This window comes from Callospermophilus lateralis, chromosome 3, assembly GCF_048772815.1.
Source record: "Callospermophilus lateralis isolate mCalLat2 chromosome 3, mCalLat2.hap1, whole genome shotgun sequence".
NCBI lineage: Eukaryota > Metazoa > Chordata > Mammalia > Rodentia > Sciuridae > Callospermophilus > Callospermophilus lateralis.
In genome coordinates, this window is record NC_135307.1 from 106,158,988 (window position 1) to 106,183,787 (window position 24,800).

General features: G+C 33.2%; 1 protein-coding gene across 2 annotated transcripts in view; it reads right to left on the bottom strand.

Moving 5' to 3' along the window:
- Positions 1–378: 378 nt before the first annotated feature.
- The window catches only part of Vps13c (vacuolar protein sorting 13 homolog C), a 165,394-nt gene continuing 140,972 nt past the window's right edge, over positions 379–24,800 (bottom strand). Inside the window, exons 73-83 of one of the 2 annotated variants that reach the window (XM_076850881.2) lie at positions 24,046–24,127; positions 22,771–22,884; positions 21,996–22,071; positions 21,558–21,721; positions 20,243–20,288; positions 17,293–17,416; positions 16,702–16,816; positions 11,172–11,260; positions 5,263–5,386; positions 2,597–2,680; positions 379–2,286 (exon numbers count right to left, since the gene is read on the bottom strand). In XM_076850881.2, coding sequence (XP_076706996.2) covers positions 2,185–2,286; positions 2,597–2,680; positions 5,263–5,386; positions 11,172–11,260; positions 16,702–16,816; positions 17,293–17,416; positions 20,243–20,288; positions 21,558–21,721; positions 21,996–22,071; positions 22,771–22,884; positions 24,046–24,127 — 1,120 coding nt within the window. In that variant the 3' untranslated portion in view covers positions 379–2,184. Of the gene's footprint in view, positions 2,287–2,596; positions 2,681–5,262; positions 5,387–11,171; positions 15,835–16,701; positions 16,817–17,292; positions 17,417–20,242; positions 20,289–21,557; positions 21,722–21,995; positions 22,072–22,770; positions 22,885–24,045; positions 24,128–24,800 lie in introns of those variants that run through there. The other variant, XM_076850882.2, reaches the window with a different exon arrangement.

Here is a 24,800-nt window from a genome sequence, read left to right on the forward strand (position 1 = left end):
GGAGAGCAAGAGAGTGGGCAGAAGCATCCTAGGCTGCCATGCAATGTGTGAAAGATTCTGCAAAGTTCCTGAAGTGTCCTCAAGCCAAAGTTGACTATCAGGAGTTGTGAGTCTCCCAGGATGGGATGTTTAGTACTGTGCCACACTATGTGGGAGATGAGAGAAACCACAGAAGACATGGCCTCATTACAAATGAAACACTAGGCCTATGCCACAGATCACTGGTGTGCCCAAGGGGCTCAGCAGCCTCAGGAAAAAGCTTTTCCTGACTAGTATCTTTTAAAGGCCTCTGTAACTATCAATCTACCTTCTCACTATTATAGGACTACTTGAATATTTAACACAAACCCACAAAGTTTCACAACTGTAATGCATCAAATGTTTTATTTCTCTCAGTAGTTCATGAACAAGTAATTGACTGAAATGCGTTTTTTTAAAAATGCAATATATAATTAATGGATTACTTCTGTCCCAGATTAAATCAAACAAAACTGTTACAAATACTTGAAAGTTTAAGACAACTCAGATAATGAGTTTATAGGTTTCTATAAATTTCCTTAATTTAATGTGCTATACCTGTGTTTTGAAAATAAACCATCAGTGCAATATAATTTCTTAAATATTTAGGACACTGTTAATAGTGGTGATTCATATGAAAAATCTAATTAAATATCCCAAATTCCTGATTAGGTCAGTTTTAAAGACACAAAATACCAGAAATACTTACTATAGAATTGTTTACAATGCTCTTTTTAATAAACTACAATCAACTACTAACACAGAAATGATGTTAAAAACTAGAAGTTTTATATATGATACTTTTATTCACCAAAATAAAAAAGAATGTTGTTGAAAAGGCAATGTCTACCAAAAATCAAACATTCTGGGCGTTAAATAATGCACTCTCTTCTGAGATTTAACATTACATATCACTAGGAAAATTTTAAAAATTTTATAGCCAGGTCTTAAAAAACATGAATAACACTAATAATTCACACATCACAAAAACAGCCAACCAAGTGAATCCACATCTTGATTTCATCACTGACTCAGTGATTTGAAATAAATGCTAAGTTCAATACTATGAGCACATCTAAAGGTTCAGCCAAGAAAATTAAATACTTCTTGAGTATTTTGTTAAAGTTTTAATAAGCAGAACATCTCTGATCAGCATAGAGATATACAAAAGGCAAAAATATATTACACTAAATTGATTCTCATCATCTTGCTCCTCAAAGAACACATGGAACATTTTCTAATGTTGTTATATATTTATACCTTATTTTACTTATATAAAGCAACTGAAGATTTTTCATTCTTCCTACTAAGTATTTAAAATACATTATATGTATGTATTATAACAAAATATTAATTTATGATGCCCTTAAAAGTCTCTCAACTTTTAATCACTATTTCTAGAAATAAAAAAATATTGTATTTTACATATCTGAGTCCTGAAAAACTTAAAGTGCAATGTTATCAGCAAATTCTAATTGTACAATATGAGCTCATCTTGAAAGAGCCTATAAATATCTTTCAAAATTTTATGACTATTACATCACAGACAACCAAGTAGAGCTATTTAAAGGTTTGATTGACAATATCTCTTCTATTATAATGCAAGGAAGAAAAACAAGCACCAAAGTAAAAGTTATCTCATTAGAGAAAAAAAACAGTGTTTTCATGGGGGAGGGGGGAGGAAACATGTCATTTCTCCATTTAGTGGGGTTTTTCCATCAATTACCTGGTTTACCAAAAAATGTTATCTCAGTTCAATTAATGAACAAATTACCTTTAAGCAAAATGTCAAAGTGTCCAACATTTTGTGGTTAAAACCGTCCAAAGAACACTAATCATTCTAAACTCTTTCTCATTCTTTAGTTTAAAAAATTAATTAAAAATAAGTCTATTGCCATTTGCTTCACAATTTTAATATTAATGAAAATTTCATTCTGAGTCTCAAGTGGCATTTCTTCAAAGATCTCACTCACTTAAGCAGCAGTGTACAATGGGTTGCTAACACAGGCATGGTTATAAAATTAAGAGTCAAAACTATAGGGGAAGAAAAAAAAACCCAACACTAGCTATTCTATTATATAAAACTAAAAAGTTGCTTGCAAACTTCTCTACCATGGTAAATATGAGTGATTTTTTCCCCCACCAGCAGCCCTCTGGGATCTATAATTAGGATGGTGTTTGAGGCCTGAAAAGTTTCTGTGATGATTGCTTCATCAGCTTTTGTTGGTGTCTCAATGACTGTGCATCCTCAATGGCATTAAATGCTCTCTGTAAAATAAAATGTGTATTATGAACTGTGAAAACAAGTTCAGGTTCATCTGGCAGAAGAGGAAGGTACAGAAGAGATGGAACTCTCCCCACAGATCCAGTAGCTGAGAACAGAGCTTCTGTTCCATGTATCAATGCAAACATAAACCTTCTGTCCCAGTAAGTCCAGTTTATTATTTTAAGTTTATACATTCATCCAATTTATAACTAGAAGATTTGGGGGGATAAATAACAGGTATTGGTTATAACAGGCTTTAAAAAAATCTTTCAGCTCAAAACCTAAGGGGTATTCTTTAAATAAACAGTTTACCTCTGCTGTGGTGGTGTCCCTCAGGTAAATTTTCCGAAGACAGCCTAGATTGGCACTATCTCTTTTGTGGAACAGACCCTGCTCCTATTTCAAAAGAAACAATGGAAGAAAAGAAGAAAAAGAAAGCATAACCTTTAATTGGATGCTTGAATGTCAACTCTATTTTATAACCAGTAGACTACCAGAACATACATATTCAAGAAAGATAGAAAATAAATCATTTTGGTACAATGAGAGTGATTTCATATGAGTTGTTAGAATTTATGAAATTGGATGTGTATACATCTATCTATAAAATAATGGCTTTCTGCAGGCAATAATAAATAGCCTACAGAAACACCACTTGATAACTAATCACATCTGACAAATAAAAAAGCCCTTCCTTCATTTCCTTGGCTGACAGATAAAATTCTTATATAATGTAAAATATATTGAATCAATTCTCACCACTGATATGAAAGCAGAGTGATAACTGAGAAAACTGTAAAATATATGCAGAGTGACACAGTCTGCCCTAGCATGAGAACTGTTTCAATACACCAAGGTACTCTTTAAATTCTAGTACTGCTGAAAAACAACTGGGTAGGGGAACATGGTAGTTCCTCTTACCTGTAAATTTCCATAAAAAGCAAAGTAAACACAAACTAAAGGAAAACAACTCAAAGTGGATCAAAGACTTCGGCACTAGAACACAGACCCTGCACCTAATAGAAGGAAACATAGGCTCAAATCTTCACCACACTGGCCTAGGATCTGATTTCCTTAACAAGACTCCTAAAGTGCAAGAAGTAAAATCAAGAATCAATAAATGGGATGGATTCAAATTAAAAAGCTTCTTCTCAGCAAAGTAAACAATAACACTGAGGAGAGAGCCTACAGGTTGGTAGAAAATCTTTACCACATGCACTTCTGATAAAGCATTAATCTCTAGGATATATAAAGAACTCAAAAAAGTTAATACCAAAACCACAAATAACCCAATCAATAAATGGGCTAAGGAGCTAAACAGACATTTCACAAAGAAGAAATACAGTCGACCAACAAATAAATGAAAAAGTGTTCAACATCTCTAGCAATTAGAGAAATGCAAATCAAAACTACTCTTAAGATTTCATCCCACTCCAGTCAGAATGGCAATCATCAAGAATACAAACAACAATAAATGTTGGCGAGTCTCACTCATACATTGCTGATGGGACTGCAAATTGGTGCAATCACCACGGGAAGCAGTAAGGAGATTCCTCAGAAAACTTGGAATGAAACCACCATTTGACCCAGCTATCCCACTCCTTGATTTATACCCAAAGGACCTAAAATCAGCATATTATAGTGACACAGCCACATCAATGTGTATAGCAGCTCAATTCTTAATAGCTAGACTACGGAACCAACCTAGGTGTCCCTCAATAGATAAATGAATAAAGAAAATGTGGTATGTATACTCAATGGAATATTACTCAGCTTTAAAGAAGAGTGAAATTAAGGCATTTGCCAGTAAATGATTGGAGTTGAAGAATATCATGCTAAGCAAAATAAGCCACTTCCACAAAACCGAAGGCCGAATGTTTTCTCTAATGTGTGGATGCTAATTCACAATAAGGCGGGGGTAGAGGGACACTAGGGAAGAATAGTGTTACCTTAGATTAGATAGAGGGACATGATTGGAGGGGAGGGAAGGGATGTGGGGATAAGAAAGATAGTAGAATGAAACAGACATTATTATTCTATGTATATATATGTGACTGCATGACCAATATGATTCTGCAACATGTACACTTAGAAAAATGAGAAATTATATCCCATCTATGTATGATATAATAAAGTGCATAAATACATTCTACTATCATGTATAACTAATTAAAACAAATAAAAAAATTTTTTAAAAAAAGGAAAACAATACTCTCATCTTACTAAAATTTTGTGATAAAAGCTTTCCAGAACATTTCAATAATACAGATAGCATCACTATTATTTAGAAAAAAACAAAGATACTACAGAAATTACCATAATTAGAATGGAAACTATAAGTATTTTAATAGATGTAAATACATTTATATTATATGTATGTTATAATAAACATGTTTCAAAGTTAAGTGAGTCTGAGAATTAAGTAAAAGATGAGGTATCATTTTTGCAAATTACTAAGTGATTAAATAAAGTTTTTAGAAAATGATGCGGAGATGAGACAAAAAAAATTGCTTAAATTGTATTAGCATTCTGTAAATTTCAAATAATACAAAACACAGCTATTTCTGACATATTATTTATTTTCACCAAGCACCTAGTAATCTTCTAAAATCCTAAAGAAGGATATTTTTCGAGAAATGCCTGAGATTATAGCAAAATGGGTATTCATATGAAGTAAAAACAACAAAAACACCTCAGTTTCAGTATTGCTTAAATCTACCAAAAAAAGAAAGTATCAGTACACCAGCATCCTAACTTTTTTGTCAAACTGATATTTCACTCTATGCAATCAAGGATTGTCAGAAAATATAATTACACAAATAAATGGGTTGTAACTTTCTTTATATTTCAGCATAAAATAATAACAATAATGTTCCTTTTAATGTACTGTGTAGTTAACTGAAAAACAGAGTCAGAAAGCGCTGGTTTTCACTCATAATGAATGCCTGGATCTAGAGGTGTAAGTTGTGTTTTCTTACCTTAACTGAAATTTTCAGCAGATTTTCATCAGTACTAGGAGGAAGTACAAAATCTTCAAAAGGACACTGCCAGTCTATGGACATATGGCCAAGGATTTCAACTTCTTTTATACATAGTACTCGCCTATTTTGCAAAAAAACAAAAAACAAAAACACACAGGTAGTGATAAAGACCGCTAATTATTCTCTCTACTAGTTCAATCTGTACATAGTACATGCAGTGCTCACTCAGTAAACAATGAAAACTGACACTGAAAAGAGTATGCTTCCCATTAAAAGTCTCGATATCTGTCAAATGAAGAGAAATATGACACCTGTCATCTAACAAAGCAGACTCTCAAAAATTCCCCTTCTGCTAATCTTGCAGAATTCAGAAAAGTAAAACATTCTCTAATTGACCAAAAAACTGATAGTGAAATCATCTTTGAAACACATAAGGGACAGGCTGTACTCTCATCTGGGAAGCTTTAATGGCAGAAGTCCCTGAAAATGTTTTACTTGGGGAAATTTTTAATTGTTCTTTACTGTCAGTCATTTATGCCTTCCAGTCACGAAGGAATGTGCAGGAAATGTCACAAACCTCAAATGTCAGCAAAGATTCACTTGAAGCCTACTAATAAATATCAGACTTGAACACTTTAACTTCAATGCACTGCATCGCAGAGAGAGTACCTTATTTCACTCAATAGTAATAGAAAAAAAATAACAGAATCCTTAAAGGGCATCCACATTGATTTCCCAGCCTGTGATTCACATTAGTTACCAATATAACCATACTTGATTTTAAGTTTCTATTACAGAAAACAAAACTTCAGTAAAGTAATTGAATTGCTAATTCAACAAGTATCTAGGGTGTAAGAGAAACCAGAAAGATAAGGTTTCTCTTTGAGAGGTACTCAAAGGCTAGAAGGGGAAATAATCATGTCAATAAAAGCCCCTGTACAGCAAGACAAGTGCTAGTGAAGCAGGTGACATGCAGGGAGGTTCTCTACTTGAGAAAGGGGAAAGAGAGTCCAAAGGGAAGAGCACACTGACAAATACAGGGATACAAAGAAGGGAAGATTTCTTTAAGGAATCTAGGGGTCTACAGCTGGAGTATCAGAAAAAATACAATGATGAGACACTCCGGATGGGAAGTTTCTTAAGAGTCCAATCAGGAGGCAATGAGAGCCTCAAGTAGGGCAATGGCTATAAGAAGGAGGTGTTTGGAAGGTAGGATTAAATGAACCTGGTGACCACTGGAGTGCAGGAAACTGCAACAGGCCTCTGTACTGCATTTCTCAACTGAGAAGCAATTAAAACATTGGGCTTGTTTGGGTCTGTGTTATGCCCTGAAGGAGGCTCAGGGACAACAGCCCCCAGCCTACCAAGGACCCCAAGCTGCTCAAACAACTTTCAACAACCCCATTCTTTTCCAAATGTCTCTAGAAAGCAGATCCCACTCCCCCTAACCTAGGCCCCAGTTGAGATCAGATGATAAGAGCTAAGAGTTAAAGCTAGCTGTTACAAATCCTTGTGCCCAATGTAATTCACTATTCTGTATATCTTTAAACTCTTCTTTTGACCACCAATATTATTGCTCTCCTACCACCATAAGTCTCCTTCACTCTCTTAATCCTGTTTCATGTTTATCAAAGTTTATTAAATCTCAGTCATTTTCTACCCTTACAAGGGGACTCCAAGATCTTGACTCCAGATTTTTAACCAAATTCCTATTGTTTGTCTATCTACCCACCTACCTTTGTTTCCCTATCTACTGAGGCATCTCTACTTTGATGTCTCAAAGCTGTCAAAACCCAATTAAGTTAAAAAAACCAAACAAGAAAAACACCATTTTTTTTCCTTCAAATTACTAAAAATAGTACCACTAATCCTTCTGGTGTTCAAACCCAAAGCCAAAGAGTCCTTTTCTATCCCTTTTTCTTTCATTTTCAGTCACCAAGGCCCATCTATTAAGCCTTCTCCTATTCAATTCTTATTCTTTTAATTTAGGCTCTTATCACTTCCTACCAAGATAGCTATCACAGTCTCTGTGGCAGATAAAATTCTAAGATGGTCTCTAAGATTCCCTATCCCTTCACGTATAGTTCTGAATAATCTCAGGAGCATAAATATCACAGATTTCCTCCCATGATATAGCTTTGGTTATTAAGGCACAGATAACTAAGTAAAAATAATTCATGCAGTGGGCCTGACCTAATCACATGGACTCTTTAAATATAGACCAGAGACTAAGAAGTCAAATTCAAAGTGCCCTTTTTGGCTTGATGGAGGGAAACACACAGCAAGAAATGAGGTGGCTTTTAAGAGCTCATAACAGCCCCCTGGCTGACAGAGTTCAACTGAATTCTACCAACATTAAATGAGCTTGGCACATTGGGAAATTTGTTGTGCAGCAACAAAAACTACAAGCCACTGATTCCCTATCTACATAGACTCTTCCAATCTAGCATCTAGACTAGAGATGCCAGAGATTTTTAAACTACAAACCTCATCATATTACTTATTGTTTATAAGCCTTCAGTGGGAAAGAAAATAAAAAGCAAATTCTCATTTGTGTGCTATGTTCAAAAACTTGTATGAGAAGCTGCCAGTAATACCACACAATAAAATAAAAGGCTATATCTTAAAAGAAAAAAAAAAAACTAGTCATTCTCCATCACACTAATAATAACACCAAAACCTTAAGATAACAGAAGCAACCACAAATGACTCCAGCTTCATACTCCAATACTTTTCTTGCTAACACTGGACCATCAGGCCACTGCCCTGATTTGACTCTTCCAAGTACCATTCCATTTTATATCTTTGCTTTGCCTCTTGTTACCAAGTGGCAGCGACATATAAGACTCAGCTCCAGGACCTCCTCCTACAGAAAGTTACTACTCTTCCCCTTGGCACTTTGGTCCCCACATCAATGTAATCAGAACTTTTCCTATGTCTTCAGAATCTCTGTACATCACTTTTTCCTAGCACCTATCACACACAGTAATGTCACTGATGGTTTGTAGGTGCCCCTTCACATAGGGAAGGGGCATCTCTATATCTCTCTACTAACAGTTAAAAAATAAGTCTGCCCAAGGATCAATTTCCTAATAAAGATTACCAAAATAAACAATGGGGGAGTTAAGATCAATTAGTGGAACTACAACCTAATAAATTTAGGTTATGAAACATGTGCTTTGTTTCTAAAACCACTAAGTAAAAGAACCTTGAAATAAATTTTGAATGAAAACCCAATATATAGTGGGAAATAATACATTGGGCAGAAAAAAACTAATCAATAATTTTTGCAAAAAAATCTAACCTCCAAAATATCCTTTATCCAGACTGGCAATAAGCAATAAAAATAAGCTATTTTTACCAGTCTGGATAAAGGATATTTTGGAACAATAATTTGCAAAGTATGTTTTAAATTCAGTGGGAAAAAAAATAAACCATTGAAAAATTAGAAGTAATTCACAAAATAGAAAATATAACTGGTTGATATATTAAAACATTCATATTCATCAATAATTAAAAATTGGTAATGAAAACAAATTATTTTCCACCATTACTAGCATCACTTAAGAAAGGACACGTACAGCTGTACACAAAGCTAACAGAACCTTTCTGAAAAATGACTTGGCAATACATAAAAAGGCCTCAAAAACCTCACAACTTTTAAGCCAGCAATCTCACTTTTAAGAATTTATTCCAAGGAAATAACAAGAAAACGATTTTGCTGCAAAGATATAATACACTATTGATAAAAGGGAAACTGAACAACAAATAGTAAGGGAATACTTGAATAAACTGTGGTACATCCATAAATACAATACTATCTAGTCATTAAAAGTCAGGTTGTCAAAAAAATTCAATGGTTTGAGAAAATGATAATAGTAATATCGATATATAAAAACCTAGATTACCAAAATGTACATAATTCATTTTTTGCACATAATTTTTTAAAAATACATGTACTATACTACAACAATCTGATAAGTCAGCTAATAGTGGTCATTCTGGATGATAAAACTGTTGGTAAAGAATATTTTATGGATTAAATTTATTGTACATACCAGGACATTCTAAAAATTTAAAAAAGATGGCTCTTAATAATTATACTTGGACAAAAGATATAAACAAGAATGTCTAGTTAACTTTAATTATTTTCATCTTTTAAATTACCTGTATTGGGGGTAGGAAACTATGGCTGTGGAGCCCAATCTAGCTTAAAGCCTATTTTAATAAGATTTTACTGGAGTGTAGCCATGACCATTTTTTAATACACCGGTGGTCATGGCTATCTTTACCATCACAAGGGCAGAGTGATTCAAAAAGCTAAGAAAGAAAGCACAGTCCTTGAATTTATACCTCGCCCTTTAAAGAAAGTTTATTAATTTTGTTCAATATTATCTATAAATGGATAAATATAACTAGCAATAAAAAAGCTATTTTAAAGAATGCTGTATTTGGAAGAAATGAGATAGATAGATAGATAGATTTTTTTTTTTTGTAATCATAGGGTCAAAGAGATCAACATAACGATAACTAGCTCAAAGAAATCCATGTTAGAATGTTCTAAAACTAGCAGGGGCAACTATGTCACTATAGTGGTCAGGAATACTGTTTTACTAACAGCCTCATAAAAAGTTCCCTAAGAGGGGCTGGGATTGTGGCTCAGTGGCAGAGCACTTGCCTAGCATGTGTGAGGCACCAGGTTTAATTCTCAGTACCACATATAAATAAATAAAAAATAAAGGTATATTGACAACTAATAAATATTTTTTTAAAAGTTCCCTTAAGAGACTACATAAAATTACTATTATTCTTCAAGTTTCTTGATGCAAAAAATAGGTACATAATATATACAGTAATATTTCCACAGAATGCCTTACATCAAACAAAACTAAAAGTAATAATTATCACACACACACACACACACAAAACTGGATCCCCTTATCTAACATTAATTTACATAACAGGTATAATAATTTTAAAATTAACATACTGTCACTGTCAGCTAAACACAATATGCAGCAAAATAAACATTGTTTTTGTTTTAATCTAATGGAAACAATAACATCACAGGCATACCAATGAGTGATTACTTGTTGAATTTGTAAAACTGTAAAATTTGTAAAATTAAGCTGTTTTTTAGATGAATTATTTTGTGTTAATTTTTAATAGATGTGAAGACTGCATAACATTCTCTTACATGACTGGTTAAACTTCTCTTTAAATAGACTTGTTTAATTCCAAGTCCTTATATTCCTTCCCATCCAGGTGTATTTAAAGGCAATTCTGAGGAATCGAAGGCAGAGTCTTGTCTATCTTAAGTACTTTGCCTTAATCACTTAGAAAGTTCTGAAAAATTATTACTCCATAATAGTCGTTTTGAGATGAATTTATTTCTAGGGTAAATTCCAAGAAAATAAGCAGATAGTTTAATACAAATCCTTTTCTTTTTTCTTTTTTTTGAAAAAGTATCTAGCACTTAAAAAATGCTTAGGAAGGTGTGGGACAAATACACAGAAATAATGTCATCCCTTTAAAAAGATATAGTAATCACCTCAAATAAAACCCAGTAAGAATAAGTCACTCATGTTTTAACCTCTATAACTAGAACTGTAACTCATTTACAATGGTGCCACTACTGCTGGTGTAAAGCCCACTGCAGACTCCAATCTCAGGAGTCCTCTCATCTGGATTACTTCGTAAACCATGCTAAGTCTCAGTTTCATCATCTCCGACATGAGGGCATTGGAACAGATGATCTCAAAGGACCTATTTAGATCTGTATTTTTGTGATTCTATGGCAATTAATATTTTTCCACTGCAGTACAGTCCTTTAAATCCTCAGCCTTAAAAATTCCTATGATCTATACAACCAAGTTGTACTTGAAAAATGTTGCATAAAATAATACCTATTTGTAACCATCAGTACTGCTCTCTTGCTTCCAGGAATAACACAGTGGTATCGGTAAGTCTCTCCTTCTAACTTTTTGATATGATTCTGAAAAGGAAACAAGAGTTAAGATTTGGGAAGTTTATATATTCAAGTAATATTTGTGTAATAGCTAATTATAATAAGGACGTTGGAAAAATTTTATTAGGAACAAAAGCAGGAAAAAATTTATTAGGAACAAAAGAACAGTTCTACATACTGGCACACAAAGTTAGAAAAATACCCATAGTGTGTTTATAAGTTAACTTCCATTGTTGCCCTTAAAGAAAAAATATGTATTAAGTGCTTACCAAGTGATCATCTGGTATTTTATTCTGTGGTGACACAGAAATTTTAAAGTATCTATCAGAAATAATCACACATTTTAGGTAAGAAACATAAACATATGCTAATACAAACTGCTGATTTAGCATTACTGAAGTTCACAGCAAGGACTTTCAGGTGGATCTATGAACTGTCTAGCATAGAATATAAAATTTTAAAAATGTGGTGCTGAAATAATTTTCAGAGGACAGATCATGTGTCTCATCAGAATTTTTTGATGGAGGTCTAAAATCCATCTCCAAAGTTAAGACCCAACCAATGATTTACAGAGAGGTAGATGTTATACCAATGATAAAATTCCAAAAGAACTGATTTTCTAAGATTTCAAAATAATTGGCATAATTTATTTCTGAAGACGAATATGAGCATGAATAATATAATTCAAATATAAATCATAGCACATTAAAATATTTATTTTCCTTCCCCACTATCTTAAAATTATTGAATTAGTAAATACATCTTAAAAACAATAAATATTTTTATAATGTATGCTAATAAAATAATTACTGAATGTCTAGAATTCATGATTAAAGATCAGATGATAATATATAATACAGAACATAAACACTGAATAGACCATAATGCTTTACAACCAAGATTATTCCACTAAAATTATTAAAAAGGACAATATAATCAAAATCATCACAAGCAGAGAAAGCACATTTGACATTATTTTAATGCTTAAATATACATTTTTAAAAGAAGTCTGGTCCCCAGTCATTCTTTGACAATTACAAATAGCCATGAACAGGGAAGAGAAATCCCCCACAAAACTGGGGTCTCATCTGTAGGATGCATCTCACAGAAGAGCAGTTTTCACGGCGATGGTCACTTGTTTCAAGCCCTCCTATGGGAATTAGCAAAAAGCTTTCGCTATTTATAAAATGCCTCAATTTTTTCAAAGAGCAAAATGGGGGAAAACATAATAATATAGTGTATTTTTTTAGCATGAAAGTTAAATGTTAAAATATTTAGATATGCAAGTACAAGAAAGTCTACAGTCTTTTTATCTTTTATGCATTTCCATTAGTTCTTAGACTACTGTGTTTCAAATTAAGAGTTTTTAAAGTATAATTTATCACCATTAACACACTTTAGAAAACCATCTTTTTCATACACTAAAAATCCACTACAGTCTGAGATTCAGATTAAGATATTCAGTCACTGATGACAGCAGTGATTGAATATTCACCCCCCTCCTTCCCAACATGCTACTTGAGTAAATTAACAATACTTTTCAAAAGGTCATTCTCCAGTAATTATTTCTTAAAATTAATTATAAGTAAATAACACAAAACATGAAAAAGCAAATATGTTATCATGTTTATCAAAGCATTATTACTATTAGTAAAATGAACAACTTTAATGTCAGGAATTAAAAACAGTTAAGTATACAGTATAAGGCTACCTCAGCAGATGGCAATGCAAGGGCTTAGTGGTAGAGTACTTAAGTAATTAATGTACTAAGTATATCAGTACACTAATGACTTATTGGTAGAGTACTTGGCTAGCATGTGTGAGGTGCTGGGTTTGATTCCTCAGCACCACAGAAAAAATAAATTAAATAAAAAAATTTTAAAAATAGATGGTAATACAAGAATTTTAAATGCTAGTGAAACATTTCTAAGAACATGAAAAAAAATAATTTAAAAGAAAAAGCAATGAACACCACTTCAAATCTTGTATGATCACTAACATCTAAACCAAAATAGACATTAAATTTAAAAACTTGCCACATGGTGTGCAATATAAGCATTGTATGTAATATAAACAGTAAGACCTTAGGATAGCAGACAGGCAGAAGAACATATCCTATGACATCATGGCATATGATTTAGGAATCCTAAAAGCTGAGTATTAAAGAACAAAGCAGTATTCAGCAGAAAGAATAACTTACTTAGAATATATCTATATTACAATAAGATCTAGGATTTTATTTACTCATTTTATTATACATGGTCCCTTAAGGTCAGAATCTTTTTTTTTCTTCTGTATATCCAGCATAGCTTTAAAAAAATCAGTAAATACTTTTTCTTACCCAACTAGCCAATCACAGCAAGATGGGTAAGGGTGAAAAAGAACACATATCTCAAGTATCAAATGCCTACACTTGCTACCCATGAAAAAAGCTACTAAATCCTCTTGGCAGTAAACAATCTATTTCTTTCAGTAAATGATAATACAGTGTAAAGGGCTGCATAATCTTTTTTTTTTTTTCCTTGTTAATGGGAATTTAACCCAGAGCTGCTTTACCACTGAGCCATATCCCAAGTCCATTTTATGTTTTATTTTGAGACAGGATCTCACTAAGTTGCTGAGGCTGGCCTAGAACTTGCAATCCTCCTGCCTCAGCCTCCTGAGGAGTTGCTGGGATTACAGGTGTGCACCACAGCGCTCAGTAGGGCTGTTTAATATCTTAGCAAAAAACTAATAAATACTACTATACATATGACTATATGTAGACAATGTGACTATACCTTTAGCTAAAATAACAAAGTTTCTTGAAGTTTTGTGCTTACTGACATATAATTGTAAAAAGGGAAATCACAAGGAAAGGTTTAGTAACATAAAGAGATAAACAGAAAGTAAACAATAAGAAAAAAATCTTAAGTTCCCAAAGTTCCCAAAAGTTGTCTCATTTAAATTGCAATACACCAGGAAAATAAAAAATTACTGCATTTATCCAAGAGCCTTGGGAAGGGTAAGTTATTGGTGATGATCAAGAAAGCATTTTTAATCATTATTGTGCTTGATTCTCATAGAAAACTGTACATGTCATGACCTGCTTGCCTCACTTCAATTACCTAGGCACAGGAAAAGCCTGTCAGCTACTCTTAATACTTACATGTTTGTTATACTTGGTCTCTTACAGAAGTCTTTCTTTCTTTCTCCACCTCTCTCTCTCTCTTTTTTTTTTTTTGGTGGTGTGCAGGGGATTGAACCCAGGGCTTTCTGCATGCTAGACAAGCACTCTACTACTGAGCTACATCCTCAGCCCCTAGGGAAGAAGTAATATTTCTTCCATATGTCTAGCACAGGCTGGTCTTTCTTTTTTCTTTAAAGTGTTTGTTTTTATATGTGAAATATTTAATTATTTAAATAATTGCAGTTATCAAAAAATATATAATCCAATTGATAGTTTCACTATCTTCAAATTTACAACACATTAGAAATCTAAGTTTTACTTTGGTTTCAATTTTTGGGGAGAGTGTGAAAGTTGTGAGATAAGATATCTTAAAATGAAATTCAAATGTAACTTACAGAATTAACTTATGGGAGTAATGATTTTAAAATGATAATTTATAATCATTATTATTTTGTTCTCATTAAGATGAATCTTCCCTAAGGATTTAAAAGCAAAAAGATTTGGTTTTTAAAAATAAATACATATTAAAAAACCACATAATTTGCCTAATTACATATTCTACTTCTATTTATAAAAAGTAAACCAAACAATTCTAAAATAAGCATAACTGACAAGGATATTAATTTTTTTAAAACTCTAAATGCTTAAGGCTGAAAATGTATGTGACATAATTAAAAATTATTGCTATTTATTTAGGAATAGTACTAAGGGATTATAAAAGAAAAAACAGAGGTTGAGTTGGGGATGTGGCTCAATGGTAGAGTGCTCACCTAGCGTGTATGAAGCCCTGGATTTGATCCTTAGCACCACAAGAACCAAGGGGTGGCAGTGGAGAGGTGTGGAGAAATAGAAACACTGAAAGAACATATTCTCAAAATTCATGTGCCAGCTCTCATTTGAGGATGAATTCAGTTCAGTTATTAAAACATGTACCCCAGTCATAGTCCCATACTTGAGCAAATTTAGAGTGATTTGTGAAGCTGAGATGGGTGTAATTCCATCATCAGGACTCACAAACATAAAAAAGTTATTTATTAGACTGGACATAACAACTATCTCCTTTTTCAACTTTACATGAAATGCACATGAACATCACCTGAAAAGGTAAGATTTTCAAAATAATAGTATAAATGTCTACTTCTGGACCCAGTAGTCTTTCTCCCATTAAATGGAGAACAGAGATTTCCTGTATTCTCTTATTTTTTATGGGGATCTCTTAACCCTGTATAAGTATTACCAGATATAATACCATTTTCATTTGTAGTCATTACTGAAAAAAGTTGAGAGGGAGGTGAAAGCCATAAAGAAAATTTCACTAAAATTGACTCTCAATCAAATTCACACACAATTAATACCACAGTTTGTTTTGAGTTTTAAGGATGAAATCAAGTAGTAGTATAGGAAACATTTACTCCTGTATTTCCAGTTCTTGCTGTGTAGGCAGAAAAAGAAAGAAAAAAAAGTTAGAAACACACAAAAAGTTTAAACATAGTCATATATAATAAAAAGCAAAGGTTAAAAACAATTAAGAGTCATTTTAATATCAAGAGGAACATATTTATTTCTTTTGGGGGAAATCAGTCATGGGAGAATAGCAGTTTATACATGAATATATTACTTTAAATATAATAAAGTTAAAACTAAAACAAAATATAAAAACTTTAATTTTCAAGGTTTAATGAGATTATATAATCATATACACTCTTTTTTCTCTTCCTCCAGTTTAGTGTACCTAAATAAACCTAGATGTACAAAGTAGTGCAAATAAATTAATTTGGTGGTGTGAAAAGAAAGAAATGACATTCCAGTATTTACCTACAAAACAGGAAACCAAAACTAACACCATTAACTACATGAGTTTCCACATAACCTATGATATCTTCTGAAGTTATCTTTCCTGCATACACACAAAAAAGCTTTGTTCCTGTGCCAAAAAAAAAGTTACCCATTATTTCCATTTAAAATGTTATGTTAAAATTAAAAACAGTCAAATTCTACTCTACAAATCATGTATAATCCTTCAAAAAAGTTCACGATTCAGGGACTTAAAGACCCACCCATGAAGTTCTCACCCTTGAAATCTTTTTTTTTTTTTTTTAATTAAGTATCACTCATGGGCTTGGGTTGTGGCTCAGTGGCAGAGAGCTTGCCTCTCACATGTGAGGTACTGGGTTCGATTCTCAGCACCACATGAAAATAAAACAAAATAAAGATATTGTGTCCATGTATAACTAAAAAATATTTTAATAAAAAAAATACAAAAAAAAAATCACTCATGACTGTGAAGAATAGAATTTACCTCAAATAAGTCATAGCCCTCAGATTCTTGTCTGTCATATGGACGAATGATACCATCTTCCTGAATCAGGCGTGGGGGACGGAGGCTAGACACTTCCTCAGTTGATTCTGCTGCCCTGAATAAGATAGCAGAAAAGGGGTAAGAAACTAAGTGAGAATCTTTCAAAATAATACAATTATACATGCTGATTAGACACATAAATATTTTATAAAAATGATCAGTAATTTTAAATAACTTGTCCAAGATAAAACAAAAAAACATTAAATCCATGACTATCTGACTCTAAGGCCCTCATGCTTTTCTTAAGGAAAAGAAAATGTCAAATAGTAAAAGCACAGATTAGATTATTTACTCTTTGTATCCTTGGTACCTGCGAATCACAAGTATGAGCAAACATCTGTTGAATAAAAGAGAAACTGAGCCATAAAATGTTTCTTCTTATTCCTTTCTGGTAGCACTTTACCTTGTAAAGCTGAAAAGCTTCCAATGAAACATAGAGCCTTAAGAGCAGGCAAAACATCTCATCTATCTATGCAGTCCTAGTACCAATTAGAACACAGAAACAGCTCACACACAACATGCTCTCCATACCTCTGAATGCCTTGGAAAGTACTACTGGCCATATCTATGATTCCACCAGTTGGACGAGCCACCGCACCCACAAGCCCTTTTCCAATTCCTTTAAAGAATCCAGCAGCTCCCTCCTTTTTGGCACCTTCAGAAAACCATAAATAATGAATATAAGATATTTTAAAATAAGCAAAAACCTGAGCCAAACTTGAAGTAGGACAGAAAAACCTGAACACCTAAGAAATTTTCAGGAAGCAGGTTTATTGACTGCAGTCAGTCCAAATTCTCTGATCAGAGATTTTGGCAATTCTTTGAACTATATTTATAGCTAGTGGGAGGAGGGGCTTGGAGGTTTTACATGACAAGTGCTTTACTTCCATCCTCTAGACCAGGAGTTTTGCAAGTTTTTTGTTTTTTTGTTTTTTCCTGCAAACCTGGCATTTACAAAAAGAGGAAACTACCAACCACCATATCCTCTGCATGCAGAAGTTTTTTCTTTTCTTTTTTGGTACCGGGAATTGAACTGGGGGTGTTCAACCACTAATCTACATATGCAACCCTATTTTGTATTTTATTTAGAGATAGTATCTTACTGAGTTGCTTAGCACCTCACTTTTGCTGAGGCTGGCTTTGAATCTCAATCCTCCTGGAGCCTAAGCCTCCTGAGCTGCTGGGATTATAGATGTGTGCCACCTTGCCTGGCTAGAAGTTTTTTCTGACATCCTATGTAAGAAGTTTTCTGAGAAAAGGGGGGGGATTTACAAGCCACAAATATGGTGGGGGTTTCTGCTTAATTAATGGTGAGGGTCTCTCGGTAGGGAGTCTCTGACCTGCTTCAAATCCAGAAAACTTCAAGAATTTGAAATTCTGAACAAGTTAAATTTAATCTTAATGTGATAAAATCGTGATTCTCTAAGTGTTAAATGCAAATTCACCCCAGACCTCCTAAATCAGAAATTAGAAGGTACGGGGACAGCAATCTATGTTTTAATAATCACTTCATCAAATCCTTAAGGCATGCTCAAGTTTCAGAACCATTGACCTAAGAGTTTAGTCAGCATTAGTGACTGGAAGGTCTAAGAACTGACAGGAAAACCTCTCTCTCTCTCTCTTTTTTTTTTTTTGTGACAACCATCAAGATTTTTCAAGCAGTGTACTTTTAAAAATTATAACAACCTTATTGCAAAAGTTTTCACATGAAAGAAAGCCTATGGCCATTAGCAATCTTCTTCCATTCTCCATTTTCCCCTACCCTTCCTCACTTGATCCTACCACCCAGTTTACTTCCTTTCCCTATTCCCTCCCCAGAGCTAGGAAACCATCTAGAGAAACTTCCTATCTTTATGGATTTTCCTATTCTGGATTTCAAACAAATGGAATCACTGAACATGTAGACTACTGTACCTGGGCTCTTTTTACTAAGTATCATGTTTTCAAGCATAGGTGTCTTTCATCTTGTAGCATGTATTAGTACCTGATTTCTTTTTATAACTAAACCCTATTCCATTGTATAGATGTGCCATGTCTTAATTTATTCATTCATCAGGGGTGAGACATTTAGGATTTTTCTACATTTTGGCTACAGTGGATAATGCTATGAATATTCACATATAAGCTTTTGTTTGGACACCTTTTTCAGTTCTTTTGGATATATATCTTTGAGAAGAATGACTGAGTCATATGGTAACTCCAGGTTTAACCTTTCAAGGCAAAGCCAGATTATTTTTCTCCAACATGGCTGTACTTATGTATATTTCCACCAGCAGGGCATGAGGATCATCTCTCTCCACATTCTCTTTAACACCTGACTTTAGTAGTAGGTGTAATGTAGTATCTCACTGTGGTTTGATTTACATTTCCCTATGACCAAGTAAATGTGTTTACTAGCCATCTGTATATCTTCTTTGGAGAAATGCCTATTCATGTCCTTTGCCTATTGAGTTATAAGAGTTCTTCACATACTCAAGATACAAGTCTCTTATAATTTGCAAAAAAATTTCTCCCATCCTGCAGCTCTTTTCCTTTTCTTGTTGGTGCCATTTGAGAAACAAATATGTTAAAATTTGATAACGTCCAGTTGATACACATCTAGAAAGGCTTTACCTAACCCAAAGTAATAAAGATTTATTTCTATATTTTCTTCTGAGTTTTATACTTCTGCTCTTATATTTATGCATTTAATCTATTCTGAGTTATATAGTTTCTCTCTTACATTTATGAATTTAATCATAAATATACAGTGTAGGTAAGGGTTCAATTTCATTTATCATGTGGATACAAGATGTCTTGGCACCATCTGTTAAAATGATCATTCTATTCTATAGAATGGACACAACCTAGTGTTCAAGGAATAGGCTTATAGTCCTAAAAGGAATGGGAACCCCTGTCAAAGATCAATTAACCATAATTGTAAGGATTTATTTCTGGACTCTCAATTGTATCCCATTGATCTATTTGTCTATACTAATATCAGTATCAAGCTTAGTTTACTGCAGCTTTATACTGTAGTAAGTTTGAAAGTTGGAAAGTGTAAGTCCTTCAATTTTGCTTTTTTTTTTTTTTTGAGACTGCTTCCGCTAATTTAAGACTCTCCAATTTATACATAAATTTTAGATTCATCTTGTCAATTGATGCACAGAAGTCACATGGGCTTTTGATGGGAATTACAACATTAAAAAAAATAATGATTTTTTTTAATGGGAATAAAAACAAATTAAAAATCAAGCCAATTGCTTCTGAGGGCCCCAAAGAATCTAGACTGTCGATAGAACTGTTGAAACCTGCACTCAGAGTCTAAATCACAGACACTACTTAATCTTTCTGCTTTCTGAAGAAAATATATTACAGTTGAAGACTATGTATATAAAATACAGTCCGTACTCTCTCCATTAAACATCTAGTAGTAACAACATCTGCCAATCAAGCATCAGCTCTTCCAGCTCTGCACAGGAAAGAGCCCTTCTCAACCTACCTTCTACAGGCTTTGTTATTATTCCCGTCACTCCACCAACAACTCCCTGGGGGGAAAAAAAAAATCAGTCACAGCCTTGACTGAAGGGAAGGTGCTTCATTTCAAACCAACACTAGGGGTCTCTACACACATACTAGAAACTATTGCTTCTTAAAAAACAGGACTTGAGAATGTAAACAACATGCATATATAAGTGAGCACTGTGATTTTATAAATATTAAATCACAGAAAATTTTAAATTAGAACACCTTACAGAAGTAAAATCTTATAATAGAAAGAGCAGTAAATAAAAAGATTCTAACTCTGGTTCTGGTATATTCAGCTATATAATCCAGGCAGTTGATTCATTATCTTTAAGCCTCAATTTCTACGTCAGTAAAAATGAGTAGAGTAAAATATCTCTAAGATCTAATTACAAATTTTAATGAGATTACTTTGCAAATTAGTGAAAGTGTAGAAAACTGAAAATAAAGGAAACTCCCAAGGATAGCAAGTAATCCTGACAAAGTACTTTAGAGTATATAAGAGACATTAAAAGTCACTGGCTCAAACACAGCAATTGCAGTTTCCTAAAATTATTTCCAAACTTAAAATATTAAAGTACTTATATGTTCTTAATAATTTCAAGTAATGGTACTAATTAAAATTACTTTTATATTCTGTAAACACATAGAAAGAGAACTGGACACACATTAAACTGAAAAGATTACATACCTCTAGAAAGCGGTGAGGGGTGATAAAGAATACTTTAGCTTTATCTATGTTGTTTTAATACTTTTTATTAAAAATAGAACTTAAATGTTCTTGTAATGATTTGTAAGGAAAGAATTCACTCAGTACCTATATAATTAAGCAGTAGTCACATGTTATCTACATAAGTTTAGAAGTTTTAAAAAGCAATGAAAGGCAGTTCCTGGTTTATCATTTAAGTTTCACACATTCCTTGCACAAAAATGGATGACTAGAGGACTAAATCTGCCTCTCAAGAGCCCTTCCTCCCTCTAATATCACCATTACCATATTCCCCTGCTGCTCACTTCCTCCCCTTCCACATTAGGGCTAAGGTGCCATCAATTAGAGATACCCCAGTCCAAATGAAAAACTATGTTGGGGATTTGGGAATAGTACTGGTGGAGCCAGGGAGGAAGGAGAGCAAAAAGGAAACCACAGCTCCCAAAGTTATCACTATTGCTACTCTGACAGACCTAGACTCATAAGTGGCATTCTAAGTTTCAAATGATAGCTAGAGTGCATATTTTAAAGTATACATATATATAAAAGTCGAGGGTTTTTGAAGAGTCAGCTGGAGACTTACTCGCAGAAAGCCCTTCCCTCCTCTGGCCAGGCTGTCTCCAAAATCTTTAGGCTGTCGACCCATCTCTTCTCTTCTTTTTTGCTGATATTCCTTGTCCATTGTAATTGCTGCCAAACCTTTCCCAACAGAACCTGTGATTCGAGATACAACTCCTGCTGCACCACCTACAAAAAGGCCCAGGAGAGTGAGTCACATTATTTCTTTAGAAAACCATCATCACAGTACACAATATACAACTGTTTTAAACTAATAGGTGCTTAAAATCCTCATATGCAAAAATGTAGAAATTATTTTTTGCCATTTATCAAGAAGAGGAATAAACTTATTTAAATAAAGTACAGTGATTCAACACCATCAAGTTATACTAGAAAATCAGCAGGCTACTTCTATTTTCCATTTAAAAATAAGGAAATATACACACACATAGGTGATACATACCTACTGTGTGTCCAAAGAGACTTCTTACTCCAATCACTAATCCTTCAGCAAATTCTTCAGGGCCTTGAACAGCACCCTGGCTCAAAGAAAAGTTTACTACTTAAAATTTAAATTAGTTTAAGACTTTCAATCTAATATTTCAGGGTTTCTGTGAAGACATAGAATGTGTTATGATCCATAAAGACTGGGATGCAACAATTTTTATCCTATATCCCGAATAATGACACCACACCCACTGTCATAGAAAATATTTTAAACACACATGACCTCAGAGGATTCCATAAGATGACAAATTTAACAGGTGTGAATCATAGGCTTTAATTACAATCTGAAGTTGGCCTTCCAGTACAAAGTTCCTTTAGAATGCTCAAACTGACTACACTAGCAATAGACTGAGTCCACATATTTTGGACTCTTTGTTCTTTCATTTATTCTTTCTGTGTTGTCCTATTAAAACTCTCACTATACTAGGCTCCTGAACAAGTCTGTTGAAAGCTTCAATATGAAGCAAAGTCAGTTTTAATGCCCCATTAATCCTTTTGTGGAAGACATGGGCACATTTATTGCCCAGAAGAGCACTAGACATGCCCATTAAGTTTTAAAATAAGCTTTCAATATCATCTCAAGTACTTTTAAATAAAAAATGTAAAATTGATTTTTTAAGTATTTAAACATTATTCAGTTCCTAGATACAATTAAAATATGAATTATTATTTGTCAATAAAAATAGAATATCCATTTTTCTATATGTATACTAAAATTAAAAAAACAATACCTGGAAGGGTTCATAGAACAATGCTTCTACTCCTTCAGACAGACCTCTAATTAATCCAAATGGGTTTCCAAGCACATCTAAGCCCAATACAAGGACATACATCTGTTTTAAAAACTAAAGAAGAAAAAAAAAAGCAGTAAATTAAGTTATTTACTACTATTGACAGAAACAACATCAAGCCACACTTAATAGGAAAAAAGTGGGGATGCTGACTAAATTAGGTTTGTGTTTTCAGGCAAGCTGGTAGAACAACAACTACATACATTACCAGATCTTCAATACTGTAAGTTCAAGGCACTGTGTTACACTTTACATGGAGCTCTCAAATTAGACAGAACTAAGTTTAAGGCACAGTCTGTTAATAAGCAGTTATGTGACCTTGGATAAGTCACTTAGTCTCTATCACCTGCATGGTGAGAATATATTAAATGAACATGTAATTCAGTAATTGTTAGTTGTTTTTATTATTGTATTATCATCACTTTTACTAATGAACTACATGAGAAATAATTATTAACTGAAAAAATGGACAATATAACTTATTTGAACATATAATAATAATAATGTCTATACTACTATAGGTGAAAAGATCTTCCAGCAGAAGATGGAAAAAGAAATATCACCATGCAGCTCCATGGCACAGCAATGGTACTTGAGTGGCCTGAAACAACTACTTTTTGTATACACACCCAAACCATGAAGTGACTGATGCAAAGGAAAGAAACTGGCTTAGAATTCCTCCTACAACTCCACTAGACTACATTTAGAAACTGCTGTCATCGAAGAACTTAAGTTAATGATTCCAAAGTCACTATTATTTCCCAAAGTTGAAAAGGTATTACTGCAAAGGGAAAATAGCATGGGAGTAAATTTTAAAAGGAATATAAAGAGGGCTGGGGATGTGGCTCAAGCGGCAGCGCGCTCGCCTGGCATGCGTGCGGCCCGGGTTCGATCCTTAGCACCACATACAAACAAAGATGTTGTGTCTGCTAAAAACTAAAAAATAAATATTAAAAAATTCTCTCTCTCTCTCTCTCTCTCTCTCTCTCTCTCTCTCTCACTCTCTCTTTTAAAAAAAAATTAAAAAAAAATAAAAGGAATATAAAGAGTGGTAGAAGAAAGAGAAATTAATCATTTAAGAAATCACTAAGTATTGAGATTACAAATTGAGGTAAATATGTAAACATTACCACACACTATACAATTACATGCAAATATTTTGCTTAAATATTTTATGAAGTATATTCCTTATGAGCTACTATGATGGAAAATTACCTGCTCACTGTAATGCCGAACAACACTCCACATGAGCTGATCTCGCTTGTAAAACTGGTATCGAATTTCATAATAAGCAAGTCTGGGAGGAGAAAAAGGAAAGATTTAATGATATTAAGATTATTTTCTGGACATATGTATGATATATGATATGTCAAGATCAATGTAATGTTTTAAGCAACCAATAAATTTCTGATGTTTAAAATAAAAAAAAAGATTATTTTCTGGGAAAAAAAAGGACTTGAAATTTCAGCAATAGCTGAAATAACTAGTCATAGTTATTTCTTTCACAATTAACTTTGTATATCTGCCACATACAATTTATGGTTGATGTCCTATCATTATGGCAACAAAATTATTATAAATATAGTATAGTCTCATAAATTTTTCATAAACAAAAAGAGTAATAGTTTAAAAAAGTCAACAATCATCCACCCATACCATAATTTTTAAGTTTGTTCTTCTCATTTCCCACTTTGAATTCTTTCTTTTCTGTGCAACTATAAAATATCTAAAACATTTTGCATGCCACTTTTATTCTAAACATTGTGCAAACATATTTCTCTATATCTTTATTCAAAACTCCTATGTCATCATTTTGAGCAGATGCCTAGCATTCCGTTTTGTGGTGGTGCCATAAAGAACAATGGTCAGACATGTCCAATTTCTGGTTTAAAAAAAAAAATTAATGTTACCATGTGTATATTTTATGTAACTCTCTGGTTGCATTTTAAAGTTTCTTAAACTGAATTCCC